Here is a 24,300-nt window from a genome sequence, read left to right on the forward strand (position 1 = left end):
TGTAACCAGGCTGTACAGACTGCATAGTTCCAGAAAGCTGTGGTAACATATGCACTTAACACTTTTTATGCCATTTTGATGGAGTAAGGGGAAGATGTATCAATCCTTTGGGGTACATTTACTAAGCAGTGATAAGAGCGGAGAAGTGAGCCAGTGGAGAAGTGACCATGGCAACCAATCAGCCCTGAAGTAACATCTATAATTTGCATACTATAAAATGATACAGAGCTGCTGATTGGTTGATGGGGAAATTTCTCCACTGGCTTACTTCTCTGCTCTTATCACTGCTTAGTAAATGTTCCCCTTTGAGAGATAAAGTGGAAAGAGATAAAGGGGGTGCTTGAAGAGACACGAAACCCTGGAGAGAGATAAAGTACCAACCAATTAGCTCCTGTCATTTTTCAACCACAGTATGAAAAATGACAGGTAGAAGCTGATTGGTACTTTATCTCTCTCCAAGACTTGATACTACTCTCCCTAATTTACTATTCGTCTGTTTTTGTCTGTACTTATATGGCAGAGAGTGGTGGACTTTATGCTGAGGGGGTGCACACATACAGTTTTATGCAGGAGTATGATAAACAATACCAGGAACCACCCAGGTGTCATCAACAGCCATACCCACAAGCCATTGCTTTCAGTTTTTGCCGCCCTGATCCAATTTTACAACTCAAATATTAAATTAAGTTAGTCTTAGTGGCCATATTTTATCATCTAACAGTTAACCCCAGAAGTTATTTCCAGTTAACCCCAGATGTCACGAATGGAAATAACTTCTGGGGCTTAATGTGTGACAGCCAATGAGATTGCTAAGATCCTGTTGTTTATAGACAGGACAACATAAATATGTATGGTTAATCATATATATATATATATATATATATATACATACATATATACAAAAATGAAGTGCAGAAGAGCGCCTACTGGTGTTTTGATTTAAAGTAATTACAATGTGATAATTCACCATGTGAGACGTGAGAGAGTGTAGAATTTTAGAGTATGACTAATCTCTTTACACGTCTTCAATTCTGATGACACTTTTGTGCATGTAAATTAAAACAGAAAGAGAAACATAGTGTGTACTGTATAAACCAATTACTCTTAATTAGGAACCTAACTGGTTCCAGTAACCAAATGAGAGCATGGTAACATAAAAAGGTATAACAATTTAATAAACAGTCCTGAAGCAAATGTAGGTAACAAACGTACAGGATGAACATATAAAATCAGCTTATCTGTCCACTCTGGGACAATTCAGGGTTTAAGCAGCAAATCCCAGTTTCATAAAATTATGGTGAATAGGTAAACAGTCCTGAAGCAAATGCAGGTAGCAAACGTACAGGATAATTGAATAAAAACAGCTTATCTGTCCACTCTGGGAAGTTCAGGGTTAAGCAGCAAGTCCCAGTGCCAACGCGTTTCGTCCTATGGCAAAGGACTTCATCAAGGTACATGCACAAAAGTGGCATCAGAATTGAAGACATGTAAAGAGATGTCATACTCTAAAATTCGGGTTCACTACGGGTGGCCGGCGGTCGGGCTCCCGGCGACCAGCATCCCGGCGCCGGGAGCCCGACCGCCGGCTTACCGACAGCTTGGCGAGCGCAAATGAGCCCCTTGCGGGCTCGCTGCGCTCGCCACGCTACGGGCACGGTGGCGCGCTACGCGCGCCACACTATTTTATTCTCCCTCTATGGGGGTCGTGGACCCCCACGAGGGAAAATAAGTGTCGGTAAGCCGGCGGTCGGGCTCCCGGCGCCGGTATACTGAGCGCCGGGAGCCCGACCGCCGGCAAACAGAAGACCACCCCTAAAATTCTACACTCTCTCGCGTCTCACATGGTGAATTATCACATTGTAATTACTTTAAATCAAAACACCAGTAGGCGCTCTTCTGCGCTTCATTTTTGTATATCTGTAACCCAATTCTGGGCAGTAGCTGCCACCCACTAACAGCTGGGGGGTGTTTTATGATTGTAGTTGTATATTTAGTATACGTCGTTGTTTATATTAGGATCGTCCCAGGCGCTATTCTTCATTTTCTTCATATATATATACATATATATAGCTCCCATCACCTCTTGGATAGTTGACTATTTACTAGAACTAAAGAGTTATGGAAAATGTTCTTATTGTAGTTTCATGTTATTTTCTTAAACACCAACAGGTCCTATGCATGGGGTGTAGTGCTACAGGTCCTAGATAAGAGACACCGCCTCAGATATATTCTATGGTGTCCAGCGATACAGTACTCTGGCCCTGGTCCTATACGGGCTCTCTGGGCTCAGCAGTAACATGTGCAGTAAGGTCTTTTCCAAATATGTATGGTTAGTCAGAGCAGTACCAAGAGGGTGAGAATTATCAAACCTTCTAAAGAGGACACATAAATGTGTTGACCATAGCAACCAATCAGATTCTAGCTATCATTTATCCAGTACATTCTAGAAAATGATAGCTACAATCTTATTGGCTGCTATCGGGCACACCTCCACTTGTCCTCTAAAGACGGTTTGATAGATGTTCCTCAGTGGCACAGAACTTTGGTCCTCTGAAAGGCATGTAATCTGGAATTTCCCATGTATGCCACATGCATCTCTGCAGTTACCTAATACTAGCTTGTCTCTGGAAATTTCCCAACTTGAATCATATGGAAGCTGTAGAGGGTCCACATAGATGTACTCGTGGCCGTCAGTGCTGACCGACTCAATAACCTTCCACCGAATTTCATAACGTGGTTTCTGCGTGTTGAAGAATGAAAAACAAACAGTGACCAGACATTTATTGGAATTGGCATAATCATAATATCCAACCACAAGCAGAGGTGGGGCCAAATGTAACAGAGTGAGAGTTTCAGAAAGTGAGAGATTTGGTAAGGTTTTTCAGGTTTTTTTTTAAAGTGGCAATCTGCAAAACACTGTACTGCAAAACCAGGTTGATCTTTCTGTGTAAATTATTGCGACTTTAAAAACAAAACAAAACAAAACTGCAAAACCTTACCATATATCTTACTTTTTGAAACTCTCACTCTATTACATTTGTCCCGTAGTGTTTAAGCACGGTTCCGGTATGAATGGTCGACAATGTTAAGGTCGACACTCATTATGTCGACCACTATTGGTTGATGTTGACATGGTCGGCATGGACTAAAGGTCGACACATAAAAATGGTCGACACGTGAAAAGGTCGACGTGAGTTTTTTAAACTTTTTTGTGTCGTTTTCTGTGTAAAGTGACGGGGAACCCCAATTAGTGTACCACGTCCCCTTGCATGGCGAGCGACTGCGCTCTGCACGTTACCATTCCCAATCGTAGTCCACATGGATTGTAAAGTATGAAAAAGTTCCAAAAAAGAAAAAAAAGTGAAAAACTCATGTCGCCCTTTCCATGTGTCGACCTTTCACGTCTCGACCATTTTAATGTGTCAGCCATTTGTCCATGTCGACCATGTCAATGTCGACCGAGAGTGGTCGACCTAATGAGTGTCGACCTTAACATTGTCGACCATCTGATCGGACACTTTTAAGCACACATTACTAGCAGATCACCATAACAGGTCTTACAGCGTTACATAGCCCATAACGTAACACAACCTAACAACTGATTGCCATCATGTAGTTTTTATGTTGCTTCTTGACTAGCTGCAGTACAACTTTATACTGTAGAGCATATAGAACAACAACAGATATATCTTCTTTTACTCTAGATAAAGTGTAACCCATAGACAGTGGTTACTGGTCCACAATCTTAATACACATCATTGAAAAAGGATGCAGTCATCATATTGACCCCTCAATTTTGACAGTTATAATGTCGACATTTTTGAAATGTTGACATCGAACATGTCGCCATCTTCAGAATGTCAACATGTTCACAAGTTGACTTGTGAAAGATCGGCCTTCTGCAGGACTGGGCGGTTAGAGTTAGGCTACGGTAATGCAGGGCTAGAGTTAGGCTATGGGAGGGAAGAGATAAGGGCCCTCATTCCGAGTTGTTCGCTCGCTAGCTGCTTTTAGCAGCATTGCACACGCTAGGCCGCCGCCCTCTGGGAGTGTATCTTAGCTTAGCAGAAGTGCGAACCTAAGATTAGCAGAATTGCGAATAGAAAATTCTTAGCAGTTTCTGAGTAGCTCCAGACCTACTCACAGACTGCGATCAGTTCAGTCAGTTTCGTTCCTGGTTTGACGTCACAAACACACCCAGCGTTCGCCCAGACACTCCCCCGTTTCTCCAGCCACTCCCGTGTTTTTCCCTGACACCCCAGCGTTTTTTCGCACACACCCATAAAACGGCCAGTTTCCGCCCAGAAACACCCACTTCCTGTCAATCACACTACGATCACCAGAACGATGAAAAAACCTTGTTAGGCCGTGAGTAAAATACCTAACTTTTGTGCAAATTTACTTGGCAAAGGCGCACTGCGAACATTGCGCATGCGCAGTTTGCGACTAATCGATCCGTAGCAAAAAAAAATAACGAGCGAACAACTCGGAATGAGGGCCAAGGTGTGTACACACGGTTAGATGCTTGAGGTCCTCATCCTAGCTACACCCAATTTTGACTATGCGATTTCCCTTGAACTCCCCCGGAGCTCAGATAGCACAGATAATACAGATTTTGACTATCTGTGGTTTCAATTTTGTCTATGTACGATTTTAACTAAGTGCCAATTTTGACTATACTTTGTACCAGATGGTGCACTAGATAGTCAAAATTGGCTTACCTGCACAGTCTATCTAACCTTGCGATACCGACCCCGCAGGAGCGCACATCAGGATCAAACCGTAATCACAAGCTGCCTAACACCTTGAGATATGCACTAACTTTCCTTAAGATTTTGACTATATAGTCAACATCTTACAGATTTATCTCACCGTGTGTACACACCTCTCGTTAATGATTTCCCTTGAACTCCCCCGGCAACTCCCTGGCAGTCCTGGGCAAACGATATAGTACAATACACAGGACATATCTTAAAGATATATCTTAAGATCTGGGAGTGGCTACATCCAGGAGCATGCTGTCATTGACAATAGCTTCAGATCTTCCCTGCAGCAGAGAAGAAAAGAAACTCCGACCGACGACCAGCGGGACCACGCATCCTGACCGTTATTGTTCACAGACATTGAACGATCTGCACTATTATGAACGATTTTTAGTTCCGACCTGTCGGAAATGTCCAAATCGCTCATAATATCGTCTAGTATAGGCACCTTTAGGCATTAGGGTGAGGGTTTGGCTACCGGAGGGAGGTTGGGGTTAGGCACTAAGCGAGTGTTAAGGTTAAGCTACCGGAGGGGAGGTTAGGGTTAGGCACTAGGGGGAGGGTTATAGGAGGTTAGGGTTAGGCACTAGGGGGAGGGTTATAGCTAGGCTATGGGAGGTTAGGGTTACGCACTAGGGTTAGTGTTAGGCTACCTGCTGGCAGGTTAGAGCTAGACACTAGGATGAGGATTAGGGTTAGTCTGCAGTAGGGGAGGTAATGGTTAGGAACTAGAGTTAGGGTTAGGCACTAGGGAGAGGATTAGGGTTAGGCAACCGGAGGGGTGGTTAGAGTTAGGTACTAGGTGGAGGGTTAGGCTACCAGAGGGGAGGTTAGGGTTAGGCACTAGAGGGAGTGTTAGGCACTAGGGTAAGTGTTAGGGTTAGGCTTGGGTTAGGTACTAGGGATAGGATTAGGGTTAGGATAAGAGAGACGAAGGTTAGGATTAGGTACTAAGGGGAGGGATAGGCTACTGGAAAGAGAGGTTAGGGTTAGTCACTAGGGAGAGGGTTAGAGCTAGGCACTATGGGGAGGGTTAGGTACTAGGGTAAGTGTTAGGGTTAGGCTTGGGTTAGGTACTAGGGATAGGATTAAGGTTAGGATAAGGCAGAGGAAGGTTAGGGTTAGGTACTAAGGGGAGGGATAGGCTACTGGAAAGAGAGGTTAGGGTTAGTCACTAGGGAGAGGGTTAGAGCTAGGCACTATGGGGAGGGTTAGGTACTAGGGGAAGGTTAGGGTTAGGTTCTAGAGGGAGGGTTAGTGTTAGGCTACAGGAGGGGAGCTGACCATCATTTTTTCCATATTGCGTACACAGAACTAAATGCATAATTGCAGTATCTTTGTGGTCCACATGCCCATATCCATACGCTTAGTCTGACACACGTCATCAACACTGGGGACCAATTGCACCGGCTATGGTATACTTGGTGCAAATGATCTACTTTAACACAGATGTAATCACGCTCCAGCTCAACTCAGTGCTACACACAATTCTATCCCTCAATGAGCGTTTCCTACATGAGATCACCCATACTGGCAAGAACAATCAAAATATGTCCCGCAAAACAGGCGCGCATTCATATCAGCATCAGGCTCTTTCTTTTTGAACAATGGGATAAATAACGTACCTTTTTCCACAAAACAATGAGTATTATGAAGCAGAGGACAACCAGCACCACCAGAGCTAGGACAGCAGATATCAGCACAACTTTGAAGCGGGAATCTGAAAAAATAAATGTGGAACATGTGGGCGTTCGTCTGAACCTATAAATAACTGTTAATGAATAAAAATATAAAAAGTTTCATAACAACAAGGTTCGATGTAGATCCACAGTTGACCAAATAGAAAACTAGGCCCAGGGGCGTTCCTGTAATGGGTGCAGGGTGTGCAATGAACACAAGCCCTAAATCTGGGGTTCCCAGACTGCTCACCCTGCACCCATAGATGATATTCACTATATTTATCTGTTTTATGGTTCTCCGGTCCCATCATCGGAGCCATACAATTTGTCACTTCACATTTGCCAAATTGTTTTGTAAAACTATGGGGGAGATGTATCAAGCCATTTAAAGGATGGACATGCGGATAAGTGGAGAAGTTACCCATAGCAACCAATCCACTTTGCGGCAGCATTTATCAAGTACATTCTATAAATGGATAGTAGCTTTCTACTGTATGTTATAGTTACTCACAATGAGGCACGAGCTTGACATCTCGGTGGTGAGACATTCCAATGCCGTTGTCGCCAACGCAGCGCACCATGACTGAATCTTCTACACTTCGCACATGGAGCACGCTCTTAAGGTAACTTCCAAACTCTTGTGGCAATGTGTCGCTGATATTCATATCATACTCTAACTGTGTGGTCATGTTGTCTAGAGGTGTCCACTGATCCCATCCTCTACTGCTACACCTGTTGGTTGCAAAGAACATCTCTGCTTACTAGACGGAAATAAAGATTTAGTTGTACGTAAGCTTGTTGCATCAAAAATGTGTTGGCCCCATACAGTTGCGATTCCCACTCACTAGGTGATGTGTCCACTATAGTTTTACTGACATAAGAGAGCAGACAATGGGGTTTATACTAAGCCTATGAGGGGTCTATGGTGGTCATTCCAAGTTGATCACTCGCTAGCAGTTGTTAGCAGCCGTGCAAACGCTATGCCGCCGCCCACTGGGAGTGTATTTTAGCTTAGCAGAAGTGGGAACAAATGTATCGCAGAGCGGCTACAAAGTTTTTTGTGCAGTTTCAGAGTAGCTCAAAACCTACTCAGCGCTTGCGATCACTTCAGACTGTTCAGTTCCTGTTTTGACGTCACAAACCCGCCCAGCGTTCGCCCAGCCACGCCTGCGCTTTACCTGGCACGCCTGCTTTTTTTTCGAACACTCCCTGAAAACAGACAGTTGACACCCAGAAACGAACCCTTCATGTCAATCACTCTGCGGCCACCAGTGCGACTGAAATGCTTTGGTAAACCCTGTGCAAAACTACATCGTTCAATGTGCCCGTACAACGCGCGTGCGCATTGCGCCCCATACGCATGCGCAGAACTGCTGTTTTTTAGCCTGATCGCTACGCAGCGAAGAAATGCAGCTAGTGATCAACTCGGAATGACCACCTATGTACTAAGCCTTGGAAACTGGATAGAGAGAAAGTACCAGCCAACCAGCTCTTATAGTTTTTCAAACACAGCCTATAACATGGTTGCTTGGTAGTTTATCTCTGTCCACTTTATTTCTCCCCAAGGCTTAATACATAGATCCCAATGTCTTTTATATCTGCACATTGTCTGTATATGCACATACGCTTTTAAGACTAGGCAGACATTTTTCAGAGGACCTGTGTAGACCAGGATTTTATTTTCTACCTTGTTCCAGTACATGTTACTTCTTTTTTTAGACTTTAGACACATTGTAGTTTGGACATTTTGTTTGTCAGCCATTGTTTTGTTTGGTTTTTAATTTATTAAACACAACATTTTTAATCTGCTCCCAAGTGAATCGTTCCGGAGTAGGGCTGGCCATTAATCATCAGTGGTTAACTTACAAACCATCTATGGTTAACCACTGATGGTAGATGGTTTTGCCATCGATGGTGATGGAGATCAAATGATTTTCCACCATCGATGGCTTGATGTTTTTTTTTCTCCTCTACTTTGTGCCGGGACCTGGAGCCTAGCTCTACCCCCAACACAACAACTATGCCCCACCCCGAGCTCTGATTGGCACACAGCCCAGAGTGAGTAATAGAGCAGGTATGACCACCAGTGGGTGAAGTCATCAGTGGTTGTCCTGTCAATAGGCTTATACCATCAAGGTTAACCATCAATAGTACCATCGATGGTGACCATTGATCGTTAACCCACCCATGCCCATCCCTACTATAACGGCACATGTGCAGTAGCACAGGAGAGTGGGGAGCAATAATGATATCAATGCGACTTGCCACTTGTAGGGAGCACTATAGACAGAGTATTGACGCGTATCCCTAAAGGTGTGTACACACGGTGAGATTTCTCCTTTCGATTTTGACTATATAGTCAAATTAGCAAGGAAAGTTAGTGGAAATCACAAGGTGTTAAGCAACTTGCGATACAGATTCGATCCCGATGCGCACTCCCGCGGAGATCGGTATCGCAAGGCTAGATAGACTGTACAGGCAAGTCAATCTTGACTATCTAGTGTACTATCTATCTAGTACGAAGTATTGTCAAAATCGGCACTTAGTCAAAATCGTACATAGACAAAATAGAAAGTGCAGATAGTCAAAATCAGTGTTTCTGGGCTCTGGGGGAGTTCAAGGGAATTCGCATAGTCAAAATCGGGCATAGCAAGGATCTCACCGGGTGTATGCACCTAAACACCTTTCACTGTTACGAAAGTAGCATCTATATTCCAGACATTGGTACTGGTAGCGATTGTGAGTGACAGGTAACCTGAGACAAGTGAATGGAAGGGTATAAGAGGGTACTGGATTCACTGCATGCTGTAAAGCAGCCATGTGAAAAGCAACACAGCCAGCATGAGACAGGTAAGTGATACAAAGGGTCTGATTCAGAAATGGATGGAAGTTCAATGTTGCATGCAAGCAGCATTGAATTTCCGTCCGATCTCTAGTAGGGATATGCAGGAGAAGTCTCAGTAGCAAAGACACCTCCTGCATGAAGCTGTGATCCCAGAACTGTGATCGCAGGGGAACTACGGGCGGCAACATAAGGCCCATTTTGTGAATGCGCAGAATGGACCTTGCGCGGCCACAGATAATCGGGAACTCTGAATCAGGCCCAAAAGCGCAGGAAAGGAAGAGAAAAAGGGATCTATTCATAAAGCGGTGAAAAGAGTGGAGAAGTGAAGCTGTGGAGAGGTTGCCCATGGCAACCAATCAGCATTGAAGTAACTTTTAGAATTTGCATTCTGTACAATTGTATGGAGCAGCTGATTGGTTGCCATGGGCAACTTCTTCACAGGCTCACTTCTCCACTCTTTTCACTGCTTCATGAATAGACCCCAGAGAGAGAGAGAGGGAGAGAGAGAGGGAGAGAGAGAGAGAGGGGGAGAGAGAGAGAGAGGGAGAGAGAGAGAGCGGGGCTGCCGCTGTACCATTTTGTAAGCTGTACCAGTATTCATATGACTGAAGCCTATAAAAGAAAGCCGAGTCATGAGTCACAATGTGACATTCATCAATGGAATTTAACTGTATGCTTCCAGTAGTGTCAAAGTCAGAAAAATGTCTCTATGCACGTTGCCATATTTGCACCGCACACTGGTCCGCGCTGCGCATGCGTACGCTCTCCCGTGAAGGCGCATACCCGCAATAGCGGGCACTCGCAGGCGCGGTATGCGTATTTACGGTAGAGTTTTTGTAGTCGTAGCGTGCGACTCATTCGTTACATATTTTCACAATTAATGTAGTTTATAGATCATGGTCCCTTTGATAGTTTCTGAAAGTTTGGTTAATATAGAAGGTCCCTGAGCTAGGGAATCCCTCTTTGTATCGTACGAAGGGTCTAACAGGAATCATACAGCAGTGTTTGGTACCCATCGGAAGAGTATTTAATTAGCAATATTCCGGTGTTGGTTTGGAGCGTATTAATCGCTCGTGCGAATAGTTATGGACATAAGAAGTTTATGTCCATTTCTACTATTTACTCATACTCAGGTATGCGGCGGGAAACCTAGTTCCCCACCCACCTGAGCTGTTTGAAATCGTCACAGCCCACCTGTATGAATCAACCTATGACCTTTTGTTGTGATACAGGGTCGAATTCCTTCATCCAATGGACAATGGGATTGTAGGGACTATGAGATTGCATTGTGTGTGGGGCATAAATAGGCAGGCCGACCACATCCAGCTCTCACTCTTCAACGGTTCTCATTGCTGAAAATCGGGTGCTGGATGTCCAGGCGCATGCGATCGTTTACCCTGTGCGTAAGTTTCTCTCCGTAATCATTGTCTTTCTGTGAGCCAATTTCTCTCATCTCTCTCCGTCTCTCTCTCTCTCTTTCCCTTCTCTTTCTCTCGTATCTCCCCTAGACTAGTATTGTATTGTATTAGATAGTATTGTATTTTGGTTAGGAAGTCTCTGTTATATTGTAGTGTATCATTTGTACTGTTATCCCCTTTTACAAGTATATTAGATATAATACAGTTGATAGGCTTTGGAACCTAAACCAGTATCTGTGTATTTTCTATAGTGTTAAGTGTTCACTTGAGCGTCGGTGACGCTCAAGCAGCTTTGTAGTTAGTCAAGTTACACAAGGTTGCACTTACACCCTGTACTCACATTAAGGTATTCTGTGTATTTCATTGGTATAAGGTCTAGACATAAAGGTATAGCATTGTGAGCGTCTGCGCCGCTGGTGACCTCCTCGTGGTCTCGAGCGTAAGCTACGCCATAGCGAATCATTACTCTAGTCATAACCAATAACGTGTCCTGTGATCACTGGGCCGCGAGCGAACGTGACGCTTGAGCGTCTCGCCTACGGCTGAGCGATCGTTACGCAGATAGCGTACCCTTACGGTACTTCTTAAGCAAACAGCGTACAGTGTTCTTAGACTTCATAAAGGGTTGTTTATACGACAAAGGAATTTAGCATTGTCAATTGGGGACTCGTCCTATCCTTCTCATATCTGCACTAGGTAGATCAGCGGACATTATCCCCCCAGCAAAGGGTGGGAGGTTGTCTCGCAGTGCTGACGGGATAAGCGTCTGCTTCGCTTAGATAAAGAGTGCTGAAGGAATCCGGGAACCGGAAGTAAGAACAAAACGCTTGTGTCTTTTAAAACTGTTTTATTTCTCTTCTGTCTTGCGTATACACGCACGCATACATTTATCTGCATTTCTTTTTTCAAATTTCGTATATCACTATTCCTGTTTGCCAAGTTTTATAGTTGATAGAAAGTGCTAAAAGAGATTTGCTGTTATTTCATAGTAGAGGTAATAGTTAAAGTATAGACCAACACACGGCTTGCCTGGGAGATAAGGCAGTCAGTGTGGGGTGCGGTAGATGATCAGGGATCATCTACATTGATAAAGGTAGAAATTGTGTTACGGTGGATCTTTGTTTTGCGTACACGTGTCCCTAACAAAAGACTTGCGTACGCAATCCAAACGGCAGACGCACGCAGCGTACATTACGCAACGTAGCGTCTGGTTACGCAACGTAGCTCAAGTCACGAAAAGTTGAATTAGCGCAAAGCGATAATTAGCGCAAAGGCGATAAGTAACGCACAGCGGTAAATAACGCGACGCGGTAAATAACGCAAATCTATTTTTGAAAAAAATCTGAAATTTAGTTTAACAGATCCTGCTCCTAATTAGTAACACTGTTGGACTGAAGACAATTTCTGCGCAGAAATAGATATAGAAACAAAAGTGTACATGTGTTGAGTGAGTGTGGTTTTGTATACAAAAGTTTATATAACTTTAAGGTGGAACCAAAAGGAAAGTCGGGTACTCGTCAAGGGACATACGTGTAAGTGACATATACGGTGGCTAGGGAGGCATCCCTGGTTAAATAATATTTGAGCAGTAGAGTATAGCGGACCATAAGGTAACAGACCAGGAGGTCATAAGGTAACAGACCAGGAGGTCATTAACAGAAACAGACCAGGAGGTCATAAGGTAACAGGTAAAATAGACTAAAAGGTCCGCTATAAAGGTACAAGAGGCACAACGCCTGGGGTGTTGGTGCAGAACCCATATAGGCCATAAGCTCTTGCTGAAGGAATCGCGGCCGGAAACATCGATTCCATTGATCTTTCAGTACATGACAAGTAGTGCTTATGTACTGAACGATTGGACCGCACGTAATTGTGTGCAGTAGTTAGTAATCTGACCTAATACCATTAGAGTAAAGTGGTCACAAACGCTATCTGTACATTCTGACGTGATTTGTGTAATTTTTTATTTTTGGAAGGGAAGTTCGCTGGTCACTCAGGAACTATCTAACAACCCCACCTTTACTGGAAAGAGTAAGTGTCCTGCGGGTAACCCTCATATGTTCCAGTAAACAGAAGGTTCCATAGGGGCCCTGTATCGAGTACGCCAGCACCATATCGGTGTGATCAGGTCGTATTGGTCGAGGTGGGCGAGTGAGTGGGGTACTCGGTAAACCGCCACCGCCGGCCTACTGTGGAGTAATTTGGTTGTCTGTAAAGGCTTGCTGAAAACCTTGATACAGAAATCCAAGGAGGACTAAGCAACACCTGCAGACTATGGGGGCCAGTTGCTCAGGTAGGGGGCGATCAACCCTGGTTCAGGTTGATTCTGTGAACCGACCAGTTGGGTCGGCACGATATGTAATGTGTGAAAAATATGGAAGTCACACCGAATCTTTATGTGATGAATGGGAAAGAATGACTGTACAAGACAGGGACAAATTCCCAAGAATAGGTAGCTTTAGTCCAGAAGTGTTACAAAATTTAAGGAGGAGGATATGTCTCGTAAAATCAACAAAGAGACGAATTCAGCATCATGATTACTTACAGTTATGGCACCAGGAAGGTGAGATACAGAGAGGTTTGGCTCTGGCGGCGGGATCTGGGGCAGTCAGGAAGCTGATAGCCACAGCTCCACCTCCACCATACATTGCAGGAGAGAAGTTGATTACGGAGAGAAACGCACTGGGTTGTAAAACACAAACTCTTAGTAACCCTGTAAATGTTAATGATGTTAACCAAATAACTCATGCAAGTATTAACCCGTGCAAGATGTACCCTGTTTTGAACCTTCCTCAGGAGTGTGATCAAGAAGAAGATTCGGCAACAATTTCAGCGCTCTCTCTAGCGGCCACCATATCAGAAACCACAGTAGGAACTGCACCACCCACGAGATTAGTGAAGGCCCCTAGCGGAGGGATAGGTGAGGTCGTGTCAACGGGTAAGTACGGCACCATGCATTACACTGAAACAATTGTACCACAACAAGCTGTAGAATCTATACAGGAAGAGGCTGTTAGAATTGCTCCTGTAAAGGTGATAGTAGTTCCCAATGGGAAAACAGATGCATCAGGAGCCACACCCGTCAGGAACATTGCCATGTATTGCCCGTTCACTAGAATGGAATTGAGGACCATAGTGTCTGAATTCCCAGACCCCAGAAAAGATGTAGTGGCAAGCCAAAAATACATCAGGGATCCAGGAAACACTTTAGAGCCCAATAATAAGGATTGGCAGATAGTGCTAAGAGCTTGCTTACCTTCCAATGTCGACTCAGTTAAATTCTTGGCTGATTGTGGACTAGATAAAGATGTACCGCTTACAGATGTGTACGACCAGGATAATGTAAAAAGGATAAATTTACAGCTAAAGGAGTATTTCCCAGCCGTTGTTAAATGGAATAAAATATTTTCCATTAAGCAAAAGGAGTCCGAAACGGCAGCAGAATATTTCCACCGGGCACTATCAGAAATGGCAAAATACACTGGTATAGAAGACATTAAGACCAACCCAAACCATCGAGAAGTAGCAGTATCTGTACTGATGGATGGTTTGAAAGAAACATTAAAGGCTAGGGTACAGACCACACAACCATGTTGGCGAGGTCTGTCAGTGTCCACCTTGAGAGAGGCTGCTGTTGATCACGACAAAAACATCACTAGACACAGGGAGTCGCAAAGTGATAAGTTGATGTCCGTAAGTATACAGGCGCTGACCACAAGGCAGCCTGCGTATGTACCACCGAATCCTGTGGGTAAGGCAAGTGTAATAACATGTTTTTCTTGTAACAGACCGGGACACTTTGCACGAGAATGTAGAACAAAGAATGTACAAAGATCTTTTCAACCCCCTAGACAACAACACAACACACGACATTGGGAGCAGGGTCCACAGAGGCGGAGTTTTGAGCCACATACAGGGGAAACAAAAAGATATCCCCCGAACAGAGACTGGCAGGCCTCTGGTAGTTCCCAGCTAACTCCCCCACAAGTAGTTGCTGCCAATGGGATTCAGGGAGGTCAGCATACCCAATAGGGGTGTGGCCACACCTGTAATCTGCAGCCAGTTAAATTGATTGCCAGTCTTGGAAGCGAACCAGAGATTGCAATCAATGTAGCTGGTAAAACTTTAAACTTTCTTGTAGACACAGGGGCGGCCAAGTCAGTGATAAATTCGACAGTGGGCATGAGAACCACTGGTAGGACAATTCCAGCCATGGGAGTAACAGGAGTAGTCCAGCACTACCCTGTTAGCAAACCAGCCGAGATTACAATAGGGCCTTTGCATACCAAGCATTCCTTTTTGCTGGCTGCATCGGCACCAACTAATCTCCTGGGTAGAGACTTACTATGTAAAATGGGTTGCGTCATTTATTGTACTCCTGAAGGTGTATTCTTGGACATTCCTGAGAATCACGCTCAGGAGGTACGAGACATGTTAGACTCCCCATCAAAATTAATGTCACATTCCATTATGACAAATAGGAACCCATCCCAAGTAGAAGAGATGACATCTCAGATACCAGAGTCACTTTGGACAAAAGATGGACAGGACACTGGATTAATGGCAAACGTAGCTCCAGTAGTTGTACAAGTAAAAGATGGTAGGATAGCTCCAAAAATCCCACAGTATCCTCTGAAGCCAGAGGTGGAGTTAGGAGTTTTCCCCGTGATAGAGCGCTTGCTACAACAGGGCATTCTAGTAAGAACGTCCAGCACAGCAAATAGTCCCATCTTCCCTGTTAAAAAGAGTGGGGGGAGGGGTTACAGGCTAGTGCAGGATCTAAGGGGGATTAACAAAATAGTTGAAAGTCAGTTCCCCGTAGTGCCTAATCCAGCTGTCATCCTAATGCAAATTCCTCCCATTGCCAAATTTTTCACTGTTATTGACCTCTGCTCCGCTTTCTTTTCGGTACCTCTGCACCCTGACAGCCAATATTTGTTTGCATTCACATACAGAGGAGTCCAATACGCGTGGACTCGGTTACCCCAAGGTTTCATAGATAGTCCAAGTATATTTTCTCAGGCTTTGCATGATTGTTTACAGTCTTTCCAACCAGAGAGTGGATCAGTATTGATACAGTATGTGGATGATTTACTGCTGTGTTCAGATTCACTGGAAGCTTCCCTGAAGGATACGAAACAGCTCCTGTTTCATCTTTCAGACACAGGTCACAAGGTTTCCAAAGACAAGTTGCAATTATGCCAGACTAAGGTAAAATATTTGGGACACTGTCTAACACAAGGACTGAGACACCTGACCGCTGATAGAATCCAAGCCATTAGAGACATGACACTGCCACAAACCCAGCAACAGATCAGGACGTTTTTAGGAATGTGTGGGTATTGCCGTAATTGGATCCCAGGGTTTTCCATATTGGCGTTACCTTTGCAGGAAATGGTCTCTTCAAACAAACCTGACCGGATTTCGCATACAGACGAATCCGAAACAGCATTTGAGAGACTCAAACAGTGCCTAACGCAGGCACCAGCACTAGGTATGCCAGACTATGGGAAACCCTTTGAACTATACGGAACAGAAAGTGCTGGGTGCGCAGCAGGTGTACTAACCCAAAAACACGGTGACGCCAGCAGGCCAGTCGCATACTACAGCGCCCAGCTAGACACGATAGCGCGATCCCTCCCCACATGCTTGCGTAGCGTTGCGGCGATAGCATTGCTAGTGACGAAAAGCGAAGATGTCGTGCTAGGCCACAACCTCACAATCCATACACCGCATGCGGTATCTGCCTTATTGAATTCTGCCCAAACCAGACACGTCTCATCAGCAAGGTTTACAAGATGGGAATTGGCATTAATGGCCCCAGTAAACATCACCATAAGGAGATGCAGTGCATTAAATCCTGCAACATTTCTCCCAGGTGTGCCTGGTCAGACACAAAGGGTGGAAGGTGAGAGTGATGGGGAAGGAGGATTTAATGCAAAGGGAGATACACATGATTGTATGGAATATTTGACCCAAAATTTTACCGCAAGGCCTGACATCAGTGACAACCCACTGGAAGATGCAGAACTCACGTTCTACACGGACGGTAGTTGTCATAGACAGTCAGACTCGGGAGACTTGTGTACTGGATACGCAGTCGTAGATGACCAAGACACCATAGAAGCGGAACCGCTAGGCCCACCTCACTCAGCCCAGGTTGCTGAACTGGTCGCCCTAACCAGAGCATGTGAATTGGCTAAGGGTAAGTCAGCCAATATCTACACCGATTCTAGATACGCCTTCGGGGTAGTCCATGATTTCGGAGCCCTATGGCGCCTCAGAAATTTCATGACGGCAGCTGGTACACCGATAGCGCATGCAGCATATATAAAAAGGCTTCTAACAGCGATACAGGAACCCGACAGAGTGGCTGTTATCAAATGTAAAGCACATACATATAGCCAAGACCCAATATCCCTTGGTAACAGCCGAGCAGACGAAGCCGCAAAGCTTGCAGCTGCTACCCCCATACAGACAGACACCACACAACTGATGGTATTTAATACCATCAACACACAAAAGTTGTGTGAGATGCAGAATTTGTGTTCCACACAGGAAAGAGCAGTCTGGAAGGCAAAGGGATATGGCCAGGAGTCCTCAGGGCTCTGGACGGATGGACATGGTAAACCAGTGGCCCCCAGGGCATACCTTCCATGTCTGGCTGAAGCAGCTCACGGGCTGACTCATCTAGGCAAGGAGGGGATGTGCAAATTGGTAAGAGCATACTGGTGCGCCCCAGGATTCTCCTCTCATGCGAGTAAAAGAGCAATGCCATGCCTTACCTGTCTGAGAAAGAATATTGGAAAGGCAATACCTACAGAACCATCCCATATCCCACCTGCCGGCGGCCCTTTCCAGGTAATACAAATCGACTTCATTCAATTACCCCCATGTCGAAATTTGAAATATGTACTTGTCTGTATAGATGTTTTCTCGAATTGGGTCGAAGCTTTCCCAGCAGCTACAAATACCGCTATGTTTACAGCTAAGAAAATTGTGCAGGAATTTGTATGTAGATATGGTATCCCTAGAATCATTGAAAGTGATAGGGGTACCCATTTTACAGGTGATGTCTTTCAAGGAATGTGTAAGTTGATGGGAATTGATAGCAAGCTGCACACTCCGTACCGTCCACAGGCGAGCGCGAAGGTCGAAAGAGTGAACAGCACTATTAAAAATAAATTGAGTAAAGTAATGGCAGAGACAGGATTGACGTGGCCAGAAGCTTTACCCATTGTTTTGTATAGCATCAGAACCACTCCCAGGTCCCCTCTTAATCTGTCTCCTTTTGAAATCTTGTTTGGTCGACAACCGCATGTCATGATTAACCCTCAGGATGATTTGAAATGTAACAATGAAGTAACTGTAAAGTACTTGATTAACATGAGTAAGCAGTTGAGGAATCAAAATGATAATCTGAAGTTGGTGATTCCTGATTTACCAGATAGTAATTGTCATGACATTGAACCTGGGGATTATGTAATGATACGAAATTTTCTACGCTCAGGTTGTCTTATTGATAGATGGGAAGGACCATACCAGGTCTTATTGACTAGCACCACAGCATTGAGGGTTGTTGAGAGAGAGACTTGGGTTCATTCATCCCACTGCAAGAAGGTTGCTGATCCAGAGAAGTCCCGTGATAAGGAACAGACGGTAGAGGTTGTATCACTGGAGTGTCTGTTCCAGGAGGACTGAGGCGGCACCTGAGCCTTGAAGATCGAAAGCAGTTGTCGACTCCCTTCTCCCTTTTATTGTTTTCCTCCACTTCCCATCCCCTCTTCCTTGAAATTTCTTTTTCCCCCTTCTCATTCTTCTCTATTTCCTCCTCAAAGATGGACTTGCCCCAAGAGACTGTGATCCGGATTTTGATGTTAACCATGATGTTGACCAGAGCAGTCTGTTCCGGCGAGAGTACCATAGAGGTCGAGAGAGGATCTGGAATGGGTTCCGATTATGATGATGGAGGCGTAGTTTTCCAAGATCAACCAAACCAACAAGCAAAGGCGAGTATCAGAAAACGATCCGATAGAAGAAATTGTGATGGATTGTTAGCTGAAGAAAATTGTATCTGTAGGCTCTGTGATAATCTGGTTGAAGATGGATGCATAAAGAAATGCCAATCTAGTTTTAATATCCATATGGACCGGCATCCATTGAGTGACTATCACTCCTTAGTGGGTAACGTGTTAAACCAAACAGATTGTTGGGTATGCTCTCAAGTACCTCAGGGTCACAGCAAATCAGGGCTAGTACCATTTCCTTTAACGTTAGGGGAGGTACTTGAGCTAAATGGTGGGAGACCGGTGGACCGGAGGTTTAACATCTCCAGCCCTCCTAGTTTGAAGCTCCACCAATACCATGTGGATAGGTCCCTCTTATGTTTCAACATCTCCAATCCCAGAAAACCGGGAAATTGGGAAGTGTCATGGAGCAACCTTACCATGACCTTTTCACACAGAGCAGATAGAATGCCTACAGATACAGAGCTGGTACGCCACATAGCCAGTAGAGGAAAATCTTTTCGGTATCGATATACCTTAGGAAATAGGATTACTAGAGTTGGAGAGGTATCACCAGGATACTGTGCACATATCGTACAAACTGATACGTGCATTAGGCAGATGGAAGAATTAGGGTCAGGAGATTTCACCTGGAAGGTTTGTAACATGGTCATGTCCTTCTCCGTCCCATATGTTCTCCCCGATGATGCATATTTCATATGCGGGAGAAAGGCGTACAAGTGGCTTGCCCCAAACTCTGAAGGATTGTGTTATATTGGAAAAGTATTGCCTGAAGTGATGACTGTTACACATGACAAAATGAAGGACATACACCGTGGTGCCCAAGCTCCTTATACTCACACTCATTACGAGCACCGAGTTAAAAGACAACTGTCAGAAAGGTTAGAGCATCCGGCCTCCGATCTTATCCATGAATCCACCGGGATTCAGGTTCTGGTAGCGTTAGATTTCACTCGTACCGCTCGGGGAGTGATGAATTATAGATACATTTCCGCACTCGCCAATTTGTTAGATAATATCACTGAAATGTATGATGACACGTTTAGATACACTGGAAGAGAACTTCAAGCTTACAAAACGGAACTAGTTCAGCATAGGATGCTTCTTAATTATCTTACAGCAGTAACAGGCGGATATTGTGTTACATTGGCAACACAGTACGGCATAAAGTGTTGCACGTATATCACAAATAGCACCGAGGATCCGGTAGAGGTCATAGACCAAAAGATGGATGATATTCTCCAATTGAAGTGGGAATTTCGTCGGAAACACAATCTCACCCTTGCTGCTGTAGGAAATGAGCTGACTGGTTGGGTGTCATGGTTGAACCCGCAAAATTGGTTCTCCGGTTTGGGAGACTGGGCTCAAGGAGTCATAATGGATGTTGGAAAGTTTCTACTATGTATCTTGGGTGTCGTTATATCGATTGGATTGATATCTAGATGCGGGCAGGCTTTAATGAGGTGCAAACAAAGTACAAGAGTGATGAGCTTGAGGAGCGAGGAAACTGTAATTAACCTGGATTTGATTTATGACCCAATGATAGAAACCAGGATGGGATGAAAATGCGATTATACGGTCCGTTTCTTTCACCTGTTTTTCTGCTTTTCTCCAAGATACAAAGACCCCCTTGGACGAGGAAGTTGACGAGACGCTATACAGACAACAGACAAGCACCAAAGATGAAGTTTTGACAACCTATGATATGGACACTTGATGAACTTTGCCATGGATCCCCAGTTTCCCTAGTACTTTTAAACTCACGCTAGCCCAACATTTTTTGTAAATCTGATGGCTCAGACAAAGCTATTTGCTCATGCCCAAGGAGCAATACAGCGCAAAGAAGACGACTCTCAACAGATACCGAACACAACTTCGACGACAGATGTACATTTCCCTGACATAGAATATCATTGCATTTTCCATAAGTGTTCTTTATCTTCATCTCTACAACCCTCAGGTAATGACACACATAGACGATAGGGAATACAGGCACAGATATCAGCAACCACATACCTCCCCCATTCATGTATCATCAACTAAAATGTGCTCCCCATTTTGTTCAAAATCCGAAAAGAGCTCGGTAAAGTTTGACAGCCCATCCACAGACCTGTACCACAGGATAAGAAGGAATTCAAATGTATACTTCGCAATACCTCGAAGCTTGATTTACAACACGTACGGCACGATGATACATGACCCTCCAAACATGGACTCATACACACATGCTTCTGCTATCACACTAGGTCATACCCTCTTCACACCTACTCCTCTCTCCTCCCTTACCCCACCATGGAAATCAATTAACCCCTGACTTGCATTTTTCTCCTTAAATGTTTTGTGGCAGTTATTATTGACTGCCAAAGGGTGGACTGTCAAAGTCAGAAAAATGTCTCTATGCACGTTGCCATATTTGCACCGCACACTGGTCCGCGCTGCGCATGCGTACGCTCTCCCGTGAAGGCGCATACCCGCAATAGCGGGCACTCGCAGGCGCGGTATGCGTATTTACGGTAGAGTTTATGTAGTCGTAGCGTGCGACTCATTCGTTACATATTTTCACAATTAATGTAGTTTATAGATCATGGTCCCTTTGATAGTTTCTGAAAGTTTGGTTAATATAGAAGGTCCCTGAGCTAGGGAATCCCTCTTTGTATCGTACGAAGGGTCTAACAGGAATCATACAGCAGTGTTTGGTACCCATCGGAAGAGTATTTAATTAGCAATATTCCGGTGTTGGTTTGGAGCGTATTAATCGCTCGTGCGAATAGTTATGGACATAAGAAGTTTATGTCCATTTCTACTATTTACTCATACTCAGGTATGCGGCGGGAAACCTAGTTCCCCACCCACCTGAGCTGTTTGAAATCGTCACAGCCCACCTGTATGAATCAACCTATGACCTTTTGTTGTGATACAGGGTCGAATTCCTTCATCCAATGGACAATGGGATTGTAGGGACTATGAGATTGCATTGTGTGTGGGGCATAAATAGGCAGGCCGACCACATCCAGCTCTCACTCTTCAACGGTTCTCATTGCTGAAAATCGGGTGCTGGATGTCCAGGCGCATGCGATCGTTTACCCTGTGCGTAAGTTTCTCTCCGTAATCATTGTCTTTCTGTGAGCCAATTTCTCTCATCTCTCTCCGTCTCTCTCTCTCTCTTTCCCTTCTCTTTCTCTCGTATCTCCCCTAGACTAGTATTGTATTGTATTAGATAGTATTGTATTTTGGTTAGGAAGTCTCTGTTATATTGTAGTGTATCATTTGTACTGTTATCCCCTTTTACAAGTATATTAGATATAATACAGTTGATAGGCTTTGGAACCTAAACCAGTATCTGTGTATTTTCTATAGTGTTAAGTGTTCACTTGAGCGTCGGTGACGCTCAAGCAGCTTTGTAGTTAGTCAAGTTACACAAGGTTGCACTTACACCCTGTACTCACATTAAGGTATTCTGTGTATTTCATTGGTATAAGGTCTAGACATAAAGGTATAGCATTGTGAGCGTCTGCGCCGCTGGTGACCTCCTCGTGGTCTCGAGCGTAAGCTACGCCATAGCGAATCATTACTCTAGTCATAACCAATAACGTGTCCTGTGATCACTGGGCCGCGAGCGAACGTGACGCTTGAGCGTCTCGCCTACGGCTGAGCGATCGTTACGCAGATAGCGTACCCTTACGGTACTTCTTAAGCAAACAGCGTACAGTGTTCTTAGACTTCATAAAGGGTTGTTTATACGACAAAGGAATTTAGCATTGTCAGTAGCTTAGCATAACACATTCTTATCAATTTTGGTTCAACCCACAAAACTGCTGTGTAAGTAAAGATATACCTTCTACTGTTTCATCTGACGAAATAAATCATGGCTACAATGGCTGGTGTTTCAGCACCTGATTAGTGATTACCTCTTAATGTCAGTGCAGATGAACCAGGTGATGTCTGGCATTGGCATTCCTTTGGCCACACATGTCACTATTTGCCCGCCACTTGATGGGTGACTGTCAACAATGTCCTTTATCTCAGCTGCCACTAAATAAGTAAAAACAGACATCATTACCTTAATCAGACCACCATTTATAAAATAAAATTTGGACAAAATAAGCTCCAACCACGATCCACCCAAAACCAAACCCAAACTGCCCAATTTCCACCCGAATCCACCCAACCATGAGCTTATTCTCAGCAAGTGTCCACCAAAACTAGGACTTATGACAGACAGACAGGCTTGTCATTATTATAATGTTGGCATATTGTGGGCCTGACGCGGAGGTGCAGACAATGGCGTGCACTGCTGCGATCTCGTTCACAGTGTAAGTGTGAAAATATGGTAACGACTCACATTCGCGCTCACATACAAAAGCGGAAACCGATTGCGCATTTCGTTCGCACAATGGACCTCTAAGCAGGTCAATGCAGTCTCAGCTGAGAGTAGAACCTAAGACGCCTGGTCCTCTCCTGCTGCGGACGCATTCACAGTGCACCACTTCAGCGCACCCAGAAAAAGGATCCAGACACACCTACATATTTTTTTAATGACAGTAGAAGTGGAAGCCCAAATCTGGATCATAAGTGTGCATAGGCATGGAGGACTGAATGGTAAGAAACTCTTACGACTGCCAGCCAGTATCATCGGGGAGGTGAGTAAGTATCAGCTGCTACTGTGATACGTAGTCCCCCTCCAAGGGTTACATATGATTTCTACATTTCACAGTGATCGCCAACAAGACACTTGGTACAAGCTGAGCATTCTGGCCTGAAAATGGTGACATGTGTGACGTGTAATAATTTCCACAGAACAGTAGGGCGCAGCATTGGGAGGAGCCCAGCAATGCTTGTTCATCCACCCCAGAGGCCCCCACAGTAATCCGCACAGTATATGCAGCGGATAGTGCAGTGGACCAACATTTCGTCCAAAAAGGGTGGCTTATAATTTCACAACCGATTTCAACAGGTACGTCTGATTTGTGGTGCACTAAAGGGACAGGTCTCAACAAACTGTCTGTGCAGTCTCTAAAAATTGTGAGAGAGAGAGGGTGGATCAGGGCACAGAGGGCAGACTGTGGGTATGGATGGCGGGTCAGGTGGATGAGGGGTGCAGATTGGCAGGCTGGGGGTATGGTTGGGTAGGTCAGGTCGATGAGGGGTGCAGATGAGCAGGATTGGGTATAGTTGGGTGGGTCAGGTGGATGAGGGGTGCAGATTGGCAGGCCAGGGTTATGGTTTGACGGGTCAGGTGGATGAGGGGTGCAGATTGGCAGGCTGGGGGTATGGTTGGGTGGGTCAGGTCGATGAGGGGTGCAGATGAGCAGGATTGGGTATAGTTTGGTGGGTCAGGTGGATGAGGTGTGCAAATGGGCAGGCTGGGGTTATGGTTGGACGGGTCAGGTGGATAAGAGGGGTGCAGATGGGAAGGCTGGGGTATGGTTGATTGGGACAGGTGGATCAGGGCAGAGATGGGCAAACAGGGTGTGTGGTTGGGTGGGTCACATGGAAGAGGGGTGCAGATGGGCAGGTTTGGGGTATGGTTGGGTGGACTGGAGTGTTACCAAACTTTCCCACAACTGT

At 44.9% G+C, this 24,300-nt stretch overlaps 1 protein-coding gene across 1 annotated transcript in view; it reads right to left on the reverse strand.

Moving 5' to 3' along the window:
- Window positions 1-24,300, reverse strand: part of PDGFRB (platelet derived growth factor receptor beta) — a 197,502-nt gene that overhangs the window by 43,613 nt on the left and 129,589 nt on the right. Inside the window, exons 9-12 of the mRNA XM_063928629.1 lie at window positions 22,641-22,764; window positions 6,954-7,174; window positions 6,389-6,483; window positions 2,608-2,740 (exon numbers count right to left, since the gene is read on the reverse strand). Of these exons, the coding sequence (XP_063784699.1) occupies window positions 2,608-2,740; window positions 6,389-6,483; window positions 6,954-7,174; window positions 22,641-22,764 (573 nt within the window). The remainder of the gene's footprint in view (window positions 1-2,607; window positions 2,741-6,388; window positions 6,484-6,953; window positions 7,175-22,640; window positions 22,765-24,300) is intronic.

Source organism: Pseudophryne corroboree, chromosome 6 (genome assembly GCF_028390025.1).
Source record: "Pseudophryne corroboree isolate aPseCor3 chromosome 6, aPseCor3.hap2, whole genome shotgun sequence".
In the NCBI taxonomy this organism is placed as follows: domain Eukaryota; kingdom Metazoa; phylum Chordata; class Amphibia; order Anura; family Myobatrachidae; genus Pseudophryne; species Pseudophryne corroboree.